Here is a 12002-nt window from a genome sequence, read left to right as displayed (position 1 = left end):
AAAATGATAATATTTCAAAAGCTGCTTTAGTAGCTAGGCTAGATTCTAGCAGCATCAACGTTAAGGCGATAGGTGCCATGGTAGTGGTTGGACCGGCAGTGATCAACGTCTCCCTGATCACGACTGATCGATTGATTGGGCGCCGTGACATACGTGCACACCGGCCAGCCATCAACAGCACAAGAGTACAGTAGTCCTGCACAATGATTTCCTCATCTTCATTTTGATTGGAATGCACAGGACTAGTCGAGGTCCAACATTATACCATTAACTTCCTCCCAAATTACTTGTGTAGATTTGTTTAGATGGGAATGCATCTGACGCTAAAACAAGTAATTCCGGACGAAAAAAAGTATGTTTATATGTAAACGCTAGTACCTAGTTTTAATATGAATCATGAATCCAGGAATGAAACATGGGCAACTACTGATTATAACCAATCAATCTATGCTCTGTTTTTCAGAAGGGAAGGTTGGAATTTGAGAAGCGTTATAGCTGAAAAGGAGGCCGTTGCTTTGCAAGAAAAATGCAAACCCTTTCAGTATATATAAAAATATCACATCTCCTCTTGAAATGACCTTTGCAAGTTCATCCTGAGTTTCACATGATAAAATAACGTTCCCCATGGAAAATTCAGTAAACATCTCATTTTTAATCAGGCAGGACAACAAACAAACATGATCATATAAACTACTGCAAGTAGTTGCAAGAACAGAACAGAGAGGTAAGTGTCAGAACGATGAAAAAAGAAAGAAAATGACTTGCGCAGCCACAATCACGCCATGGAAAACCAAGTAAACATCTCTTTATTAATCAGGCGGCTACATACGAGCGATTAATTACGCAGGGCAACAAAGAAACATCATCACATACTACAGTGGTTGCTGCACCAGCAAGAACAGAGGCAAGAGTCAGCCAAAAACAAAAGTAAAGAAAGAAACGAGAAGCAGAAGAAAAAGAAGGAGAGCAGCTTAATTGCAGCTGGCCGGGGGATCGATCGGACTAGTCCGTGGTGATGTGCACGCCGATGACGATGACGAAGAGAGCGATGAGGGCGAAGTAGATGATGGCGTGGACGAGGATGGCCATGGCGCTGGTGTGCATGTTGCCGAACTCCACGAAGTGGTGCTTCCCGGGGAGCTGCAGCAGCAGCCCCGGGGACAGCAGCACGAACAGCACCACCGCGATCACCACCGGCCCCCAGTCCGACATCCTCCCTCACCCTCTTCCTTCCTCTTCTCCGACTCCGGCGACCACGTTCCCTCTCCGGCTAGCCGGCTTCTCGAGGCAGAGGGAGGAAAGCAATGGAGCAGAGAGCAGGAGCAGGGGCAGGAGGATGGAGTGATTGTGGAGGGAAAGGTGTGAGGGCTCCCTTTCATCGCCATTCCCACTCGGTTGGTGACGTCTCGCTTTCCTACGACCACAACGCCCGTTTTTCTAGTCACACCTTTTGCACTTGTGGAAAGGAAAAGAAATGATACTTTCTACGAACACCTCTTGCACTTGCGCTTCAGAAAACTAAAAAAGGTTTATTTGTTTTTCTAAATTATTGTGTCATGTTAGAAGCCCCTTGAGTAGCAAGCACATAACCACCATATTTGTGGCGCGATTACGAGAAAACCATCACTTTACAAAACGTTACAATTGAAATTTGACAGTGGAAAAAAATGTTGGTAATTGCTAAGCGCTTTGTTTGTGCCAGTAAATTAACCGGGCTCATCTGTCAGGTTGAGTTGGAAAAAAACTGCCACATAGGCAAATTGACCGGTTCTCCTTCTTCTTCCTCCTCCTCCTCGACCTGATCGGTGGGCCCAGTCAATTAGTGACATCAGCAAAGCACTTAGTATTTACCGTCTGTATTCGATGCCACTGTCAAATTTGTTATGTGGTGTAAAATGCAACATTAATTTTGTAAAGTCCTTGTTTTCTGATGATGGTGCTATAAATTATCATAATTAGATAGTCGAGTAGGTGATTGGATTTCAACAACAACAACAAGAGCAAGGAGAGCCACTTCATAAAAGAAAACATTTTTAAATTCTACTTACCTGCGTAACTCCATGCATGCATGGGATTTTCTACTAATTCTTAACTATGATTAGCTAACTATATATATATAGCTAAGGTGATTTGAACACAACAACAACAGCATCAAGGAGAAGAAAAACGCCAGTTTTGCTTGTTTTTTAATGAGCTTATTGGTAACAGACAGACAGGTGGGCAGGTGGGCAGTGAGTGTGAGAGTGAGGTCTGTCTGGCCGCACACCTCTCACTATCGTCCTCACCGAGAGAGTGAGTGCTGAGGTCAACTAGCAATGCTCATTGCGTGACCAGCTAGCTCCTCCCAACTGACAATGACTTGTCCTGAACTTTGGTTCATCGGATCGATGTCCCACTGACTTGTTCTGAATTTGCTGGTAATTCTAATTTGACTGGCCGGATTAACCTAGCTAGCATGTTCTACTCGAATCTAGAAACGAATCCGGTGGAATCGACACGGGAGGATGTAATTGCGATCAACCTTCAGGAAGCTACATGAAGAAGATGATGATGGTGATGGTGATGCTGATGCTGATGTCTCCGGTTTGCTGGCCGTGCCTGAAACTTCGCTTTCCATCGAGCAAGAACAAGTGGTAGTGGGCAAAAGAATGATAAGGAGAAGAAGAGATTGTGTGTGTGGAGGATACGCAACACCTAAAGCCACACACACAGAAACAAATGCTACTGGCTAGTAGGCAGTAGCTCGTCCATGACACTGACAATTCAATTGATTTGCTGCAACCATTTCGATGGACACAGTGGGTATACATATATATATATGCATGGATGAATTATATCGTAATGATAAGAAAAAAAGAAGAGCAATGGTAAGAGGAACGAAGCGAGGATATCAGTTGTATATAGGCAGTATGGCTTTAAGTCGATCTAAAAGTCACACAATTCAGCCATACCCAGTCCCGAATTCATCTATTCTCTTTCTTTCCTGTCGATACCTTGCTTAGACTTTTTCTGCACGGATAAAATCGACAAGGATAAGAAGATGATACTAATGAATTTACCAAGCAAAAGCAATTGTATATATATATATCGCTCTCTTCTTCGCCTTTTTGTTCCTGAGTGCGTGATCCGTTCAGTTAGGCCGATCAACATTTTTTTCTTCATTATATGTTAACTCCATGGATGTGGCCATTTAATTCTAAATTGTGATTGAGTAGTAGCGTAGGTGATTTCAACAACGACGGCAACAACAACAGAGAGAACAACAACTTCAGAAAGGAGAACCTTTTTAAAATTTCACTTGTTTACCACCATGCATGGGACTTTATATTCTCCTTTTAAGTAAAGGAGGATTATGATTTCAGCAGCTCGTTAACCGCAAGGAGGAGAAGAATGATTTCACTTGTTTTTTAATGATCTCGTTGATAACAGAAAGGAGACAGTGAGCGTGACTGTGTGAGAGCGAGGTTTCTCTGGCTGGACACCTCCCACTAACTCTTTCCTCCGTGAGACTCATTGCGTGATTAGCTCATCCCAACTAGCCACCGCGCTCCTGTCTCCCTAGCTGCTTCCTTTTCTGACAAAGACTTGTTCTGAATTATTAATACTGATTCATCCCGAGGATGGATCCATTACGTTGACTAATTCTTTTTTTTTTTTGCGAGAACGTTGACTAATTCATGTACACAGAAAAAACTACGTACGTACATGATTTGAAAAAATTAGATGGTCAAATCCTGAATCAGTCCAGCATATTCTGCATGAATTTAGCATGGCATGACATCGTCCCGTGGGAAAAACCTTCAATGACGGTGGTGTTTGGGTATCGTTACCTTTCTGGAGGCGTTCCTTTCGGAGAACCTTGCTCGTGGTTCGTGTGTTGTCCAGGACTGTGGTGGTGGCGCAGCTATTTTATTGTGTGTCGTTGATTGTGTCAGCTCTCTTTGTTGCATTTCTTCCTTTTAACCTTCTTGGTTGTCTGCAGTCTTAAGGTCTTGACTAACTCTTGGTATTCTGTCGTTGTAGGTGTTAGGTGTAATTAGTATCATCTTGATATTAATATATCATCCTTTAAAAAAAATGGCATCTGGGGGATTAACAGGAGCTGTAATTGTAGCTAACCCTCACGAAGCTACATGAAGGTGGATATAATCGTGTTTTCTGGGCCGAAAACTTTGCTTTCCATCAATCAAAAAAAGTGGTAGAGGAAAAAAAAACAGAAGAGAAAACAATATGTGTAGAGGATACACAACACCTAAAGCCACATGGTAGCTAGCTGGTCCATGACATTGACAATTCAATTGACTTGCTACAACCATTTCAAAGGACGCAGTGAATATACATATACATGGATGGATAATAGCATCAACGATAAGAAAGGAAAAAAACAACAATGATTGTTAGAAACATGAAAGATAGTGCATGCATGGAAATTGAAGAACAATGTATGTAGAGGATATGCAACACCTAACTAAAGTCAGAGACACACAAACAGTTTTATGACAGCTAGATGGTCCATGCAATTGCCAATTCAATTGATTTGCTACAACCATTCGAATGACACAGTGGACACTGGACACACACAAATATATGCATGAATAATTTTGCCAAAGACAAGAAGGAAAAAATCCATGGATGATTGTTTCCAAGCACAATCAACCGAATACATTACATACCGGTATGTTCTTGTTTTGTTCATGCATGCATGTTGCATGGGCCAAGTGTATCAGAAGTATGGCTTTCGTTTGCTGCATGATGGCGACAGGTTCTCCAGGCCGGTCTATGAATTTCACAATTACATGGATCGCATTGCATTGCAGACAGTAGAACTAATATGAAACTCTTTATTTCCTTTCGTTTCTTTGTTTATCCTTTCCCTACATGGATCGGATCGACAAGGATAAGGAAATAAATACACTCTGATAAAGGTACCAAGTAAAACATGTTGTGTATATGTGGCTCTCTTCCTAAATGAGCCCTTCAAATGCGTTTTTTAACACAATACAGACATGCTGTTCATATAGACACACATATACTCATCTTTATAAACATAGACCCATGTCTCTACCGTTATGAGCACCTTCACGAGACTGGACTATCGTATTATGTTGAATGCTAAAATAAATCTAGGATAATGCGAGCACCAGAACTTAAATCCTGATGGACTGGAAATACCGTTGTACTCCTAACCATCGAACCACATGTTGGTTCGCTCCATCCAATTGTGTTGACATCCCTTTTGTTGATGCATTTTTTTTTTTTTTGCTTTGAAGCAGGAGGTTGAAATGCCCGACCTTTGCATCATTGCCGTGCATATAGCCTTTCCTTTCAGTTAGGTTAGGCTTATATACGGACTTCAGAACTCAATCCAATGGAATGCCTTCTTTCCTGCCGACTCCTTGCCTGACCTTTCTTAAGAAGATGGAATCGATGAAACAACTTCCATTGCCATGGATCGAGTCACACTCTGACTATGCATTGGCACTGATCGCCTGATGACAAGGAGGGAAACGATGACGAACAATCTGCATGCGCAACGACTGGAACGACTCGTCCTTCCAGCACTGGCGATGGCAACCTCGCGGAAGCTGCCAACTCCCTAAGTGGGTAGCCGTCACCATTTCCAGTTGAGATGTCACACTAGCTAGAGAACAACATGTCTTGTGCAAATAATGTCACCTCTACATGCCCAAATACATTTAGGTTCAATATAGGTTTAATGTGACAGATATGCTCGAGAGGAGCCGAAACGATCCTATCGTGTTCACCGGCGACTCCATCGATTGTAACGGGTGTGCAAGCTCGTCGCTGCAGTGTCGGGTGGCATGAATGGTTCAAGGGTATACGAGCGGTCCGGCAAGCCTCTAAGCCAGCATAAGGGTTACCATCCGTGGAGTACCAGAAAATCAACCTTACATCTATTCTCCTTTTTGTTGCTGCATGATTTCAAGTGCATGTATTTGCCTTGTGTTGTTGCTTGATATGTATGCACATATATTCTCCGCATTATATTGTTACCTATGCACATATCTTTTAATGCCTAATTTTTGTTAGCACCCTTAGATTCCTTAAGTTGAGCCATTCTTTTGAATTAGTCAATGACAATTAATATAATGCTTTTCATAATATAATTAATTGTGTATGCAAAAAAGAATAAATTAATTATATATTGTTTGGCTGCATTTGAAAGCTAACTGCTGCTGCTCTGCTTGTAGGATGGATGGTCAAAAGTTGCTTCTAACGTATACATAGCGTTTTGGCTTTGTTTTCTTTTTCCATTTCCACATCTATCACTATACATATGTCAATAGGGACATAACAAGAAAAACTAATCAAAAAGCATGTAAAACTTCGGGTCTCTACATAAAAGCGGCACAACAAAGAGATAAACAACAGATAGAGTAATTCTTCGCTAGCTGCAACAAACGAAGTAATTATTGGTCGCCATACAATTTCTTATCTACTTGTATCAGCTTGATACACTAATAAAATAAAAAAAATAAAAGGCCATTGCATGCAGTAATGTTGTCATTAAATCCACAATAGCAGCATACAAGGTAATGTTTGCATTAAATCCCAACTGTATAAATTTCACGTGATTCCACCATGTAACATGTTGAGTTAGCAGTGATCACGAGCATAGATAAACTAATTAGCAAGCAGCAAGAACCAAACAGACAGAAATGGCAAAAGAAACTATAGCAGGGTGAAGCAGAGTACTCTACTAATCATGACGAGGATCCAAACTCGATGCGGACGCCAACGACAACGAGGAAGAAGGCATCGAGGGCGAAGAAGATGATGGTGTGGATGAGGATGGAAACGACGCTCGTGTGGAATTTTCCGCACTCGATCGTCCGCGATTTGCCAGGGATCTGGAAGAGGAGCCCCGGGGACAGAAGGATGAAGAGCATGAAGGAGATGAGCACAGGACTCCAGTCCTGCATCTTCTTCTTCTTCTGGTGATGATGATGATGACTACTCAAGCCAGCTACAGCTGTGGCTCTAGAGGTAGATAGAAGATGGCCTTTTATTTATGTATCGATGGCTTTCCATCCTTTTCATGAATTATCATTTATTTATGTACTGCCTGGACAGCAAGGTAAATGAGTGGTTTCTAGAAAGTTTAGTTTCTAAAAGAACTTGTCGTTTCCGCAAAATGCAGAACAAGACTAGCTTCTTTATTTTGTGGAAGAGGGCAGACCAAATCAATCAGAGTGATGTCTGTTTGAGATCTTTTCTGCAAAAAATCAATTAACGAACATATTTTCTGGAAAGAAAAATTCCTCAAGGATATGGACAGAAATGACAAATGAATTTCCTGCTCTCTAAAGCCTAAACCAATAATAAAACCTTACATGGACCACATTGAAAGCAATGGCATATACTCCTACCGTGTCAAAATATAAGACGTTTTTAAGTTCAGTTTGTACACAAAAACGTCTATATTATGATACATAGGTAGTACTATTTAGACAGGTCATAGTGGCGAGTAATTTAGACTAGTAACATAACTTAGAACAGTAACATACATATGTTATCAGTCTATATTGTTGTCTTTATAACAGATAGTAACATATATATGATGCCATGCAAACCTTCCTTTATTTAGATGTAGACTCATTTTGTTTTGGGGTGCGTTATGTTACCACAAACACCTATTTTATTATCAACTACTTGTCACGTAAGCAAATTTGTCTTGGCATGCGTTACGTTACTAGCTACTACCTCTCTCCTGGTTTCCTAGTCCCCAACGTATTTTGTTTCAAAGTTAGATCACATATTTGACTAGCAAAATGTTAGTGCACGCCATTGATAATTATATTGTTCGATTCATATTTGAACGTAGTTTTTGATAATATTATTTTTGCTACGTATAACATATATTTTATTTGTTGAAAACGAGATCAAAATATGACCCAAAATACGAGGGTCTAGTAAACCAGAATGGAGGTAGCAAGTTATGTTACGCAATCCCGGGTCCGCTAACACCAGCGTTTCCGACCCACATGGAGAGCAACACAGACTTATGACAGGCCTTGGGCCCTCTCCCCCTAAAAGACTAGCCTGTTAGGAGCGGACACCCTCACCCTTATAACTCGTGTTATGTCTCTTCCCACAACCGATGTGGGACTAAACCCAACAATCTCCCCCCTCACACATCGGTCACCCATGGGCCCGCTAACACCAGCGTTCCAGCCCACCTACCATGACCGACCACCCGTGAGTTCATCGAGATTTATTCCGGGCACCTGGGCTCTGATACCACTTGTTACGCAATCCCGGGTCCGCTAACACCAACGTTTCCGACCCACGTCCGTCAATGGGCCCCCACCGGAGAGCAACACCGACTTATGACAGACCTTGGGCCCTCTCCCCCCAAAAGACTAGCCTGTTAGAAGGGGACACCCTCGCCCTTATAAGTCGTGTTATGTCTCCTCCCACAACCGATGTGGGACTAAACCCAACAAGTTACTCCCACTACGACCAGTCTTAGAACTTGTTGTGACTCAGTTCAAGAAGATCAAAATTCAGAAGGCTCGCCATTAAAGAGTTGGTTTGTGGTTAGGCCTTCTCCTTAGAGCATCTCCAACAGTCGCACAAAAATTTCTCGGCCAATATAAGTTATAGCGCCACTGTAGCATTTTTAATGCGATGGGACCAACATTACTATAGCAGAAGTCTAAAAACGCGAGCCTAAAAAAGCATGCAGGTAAATTGTGAAGCGTGCGCAACGCGGCGTCCAAAATATGTTGCACGATAGCACTTTTCAGCACATGTCCAAAACTTTTCAGCGCACACATCATTTTACACCATCGGTTGGAGCTGTTCGGTGCAAAAAAAATGAATTTTTAGCGCGCTAGCTCTTTTTGAGCGTCTGTTGGAGATGCTCTTACGTTAATAAGATCTATCTCAGTCTAACTTTCACACCATTTTGTTACCTTAATAAAAAAAATGTCATCCTATATATTAATGTTATCATTAAATCCATAATAGCAGCATACAAGGTAATGTTGGCACTAAATCTCAACTTGATAAATTTCACATGATTCCACCATGTAACGTAGGCTAGTATTTCACTATGTAACATATGTGAGTCAGCAGTGAGTGAGTACAGACAAACTAAATAACAAGCAGCAAGAAACAAAAATACAGAAATAGCAAAAGAAACAGCTAGAGCAGGGTGAAGCAGAGTACTCTACTACTCATGACGAGGAGCAAAGCTCCATGCGGACACCACAAAAGAAAGGTGAAGCAGAGTTGGTTTGTGCTACATACAAAGCACAATGATAATGCATAATATTGTGCTTAGGAATGAACATCTCCACATGTACATGCATGGTAACACAGGTGGCAATGCTATTAAGCTAATAAAAACTTAGTTTGTCTTTTATTTCCGTGTTTGACCTTGTGCCAGTCTGGTCCACACATGATCATTTTATTTTTCACCGCAACATGGATCGGACCATTGACTAAACAAGGTTGTCCATCTATTGGGTACTAGAGAGCTCTTGTCTTCTTAGTAGCCGCTCATACCCGTAGCGACGTCGCTGGATGGTGATATGGTGGTGTAGCAGTATGGTGGGACGTGCACATCGCACATTTCCGACAAGGTCTGAATCACCCATGTCCCTATTGCCTCAATCCAACCCTGATCCAGTTGTTGCTGAGGTTGGATGTAACCCTGGTCCTGTTGTTGTTGTTGCTGCTGCTGCTGAGGTTGGGAGGATGTACCTTGTATCAATTGTTGGTGTTGTTGCAAAATAATAGCGTGCACGACACCATGGATGGCATGGCACCGTGACTACTTGGGGATTTGTTTCAGCTGCTGACAACATTGCTGCCACATCACCATGCAGCTTTTGCTCTGTTGCGCCACTTGTGACCGGAGGAACGACATAGCAGCAAATGGGTGGCACTGTTGTAGGAGGACATCCCTACATTGGTTCAATTGTTCTTGCGGAATTGATTGTTCTTGTGGCTGTGGAATTGGCTGATGCTCTGGAAATGATGGTTGTTGAGGCTGGGGAAAAGGTCTTTGTCGTTGTTCTGGCTTCCATTCTTGCTCCGAAGTGTTACGAGATGGATTATGGGGTTCTGATACGTCTCAAACGTATCTATAATTTTTAATGATTTCACGCTGTTATCTTGTCAACTTTGGATGTTTTACATACCTTTTATATCTTTTTTGGGACTAACTTATTAATTCAGTGTCAAGTGTCAGTTCTTGTTTTTTCTGTGTTTTTGACTCTTTTTAGATCTGATTTTGGAACGGAGTCCAAACGGAATAAAATCCCCGAAATAAATTTTTCCAGAACAGAAGAAGATCGGGGGACTTGAGGGCCAAGGCAGGGGGCCCACAGGGAGCCCACAAGCCCTGTTGCCGCGACCAGGGGGGCTGCGGCAACCAGGCTTGTGGCCTCCCTGGTGCTCCCCTGCCTTATCTCTTTGGCCTATAAATTCCCTAAAAGCGCAGAAAAAATCAGGGCATCCACGAAAACACTTTTCCGCCGCCGCAAGCTTCCGTTTCTGTGAGATCTCATCTGGAGACCCTTCCTGGTGCCCTGTCGGAGGGAACTTTGGAGTTGGAGGGCTTCTACATCAACATCATCGCCTCTCCAATGACTCGTGAGTAGTCCACTTCAGACCTACGGGTCCGTAGTTAGTAGCTATATGGCTTCTTCTCTCCCTTCGATCTTCAATACAAAGTTCTCCATGATCTTCGTGGAGATCTATCCGATGTAATCCTCTTTGGCGGTGTGTTTGTTGAGATCCGATGAATTGTGGATTTGTGATCAGATTATCTATGAATTATATTTGAGTCTTTGTTGATTTCTTATATGCATGATTTGATATCCTTGTAAGTCTCTCCGAGTCTTGGGTTTTGTTTGGTCAACTAGATCTATGATTCTTGCAATGGGAGAAGTGCTTGGTTTTGGGTTCATACCGTGCGGTGACCTTTTCCAGTGACAGAAGGGGCAGCAAGGCACACATCGTGTTGTTGCCATCAAGGGTAACAAGATGGGCTTTCATCATAAATTTGAGATTGTCCATCTACATCATGTCATCTTGCTTAAGGCGTTACTCTGTTCTTTTGAACTTAATACACTAGATGCATGCTGGATAGCGGTCGACGTGTGGAGTAATAGTAGTAGATGTAGAAAGTATCGGTCTACTTGTTTTGGACGTGGTGCCTATAGATATGATCATTGCCTTAGATAACGTCATGACTTTGCGCGGTTCTATTAATTGCTCGACAGTAATTCGTTCACCCACCGTCTACTTGCTTTCATGAGAGAAGCCACTAGTGAACACTACGCCCCCCGGGTCTATTCACAACTATCGTCTCCACTTTCACTTTTACTTTGCTTTGTTTACTTTTTGCTTTCAGTTCTCACTTTTGCAAACAATCTATAAGGGATTGACAACCCCTTCATAGCGTTGGGTCCAAGCTCTTTGTGTTTGTGCAGGTACTTGTGACTTGTCGCGATCCTTCTATTGGATCGATACCTTGGTTCTCAAACTGAGGAAAATACTTACCGCCGCTGTGCTACATCACCCTTTCCTCTTCAAGGGAACAGCAACGCAAGGCTCCAAGGCCGCGGGGAAATCCTTTGCATATTTGTCAAGGAAGTCCCTATAGGCGTAGCCCATAGCAGAAGGATTCCTGGCGCCGTTGCCAGGGAAGGTCTGTTGACGCAGTAGCAGGTTCAACGGAGGCGGTCCCCGCGACAACAATGAGGGCAAGGACCAAGAATGTTTTCATGGTTGATTTGTGTTAGATAATGTTTGTTCATCAATTGAGTGAATGGTGAATGATGGAGGAGGGTCTTGATGGTGTAGGCCTATTTATAATTGGCGTGGCATCGTCGATTTTGTATCTTTGCATTTCCTTTTCTTAAAAGTGCATGGATGCTTCTCGAACCCTATCATTTGGTACGTTGTGTTAGGTGGTACTACTTACAAGTGTATTCTTGGATTGGCCATCAAGGTTCTTTGTTGTT

The 12002-nt window shown here is 42.4% G+C and overlaps 2 protein-coding genes and 1 pseudogene across 2 annotated transcripts; all 3 read right to left on the bottom strand.

The window, feature by feature from the left end:
- Window positions 1-783: 783 nt before the first annotated feature.
- Window positions 784-1461, bottom strand: LOC123399751. The gene has a single exon (XM_045094463.1). The coding sequence runs from the start codon at window positions 1210-1212 to the stop codon at window positions 1003-1005; it is 210 nt and encodes a 69-aa protein (XP_044950398.1). The 5' UTR covers window positions 1213-1461; the 3' UTR covers window positions 784-1002.
- A 5051-nt stretch (window positions 1462-6512) lies between these two features.
- LOC123398767 lies at window positions 6513-7116 on the bottom strand. Its single transcript, XM_045093514.1, has one exon. The coding sequence runs from the start codon at window positions 6942-6944 to the stop codon at window positions 6726-6728; it is 219 nt and encodes a 72-aa protein (XP_044949449.1). The 5' UTR covers window positions 6945-7116; the 3' UTR covers window positions 6513-6725.
- A 2128-nt stretch (window positions 7117-9244) lies between these two features.
- Window positions 9245-11829, bottom strand: LOC123453114 (annotated as a pseudogene).
- Window positions 11830-12002: the final 173 nt, after the last annotated feature.

This window comes from Hordeum vulgare, chromosome 1H (genome assembly GCF_904849725.1).
Source record: "Hordeum vulgare subsp. vulgare chromosome 1H, MorexV3_pseudomolecules_assembly, whole genome shotgun sequence".
Lineage (NCBI taxonomy): Eukaryota > Viridiplantae > Streptophyta > Magnoliopsida > Poales > Poaceae > Hordeum > Hordeum vulgare.
Note: the sequence above shows the minus strand (reverse complement) of the source record. Positions and strands in the feature narration are given on the sequence as shown.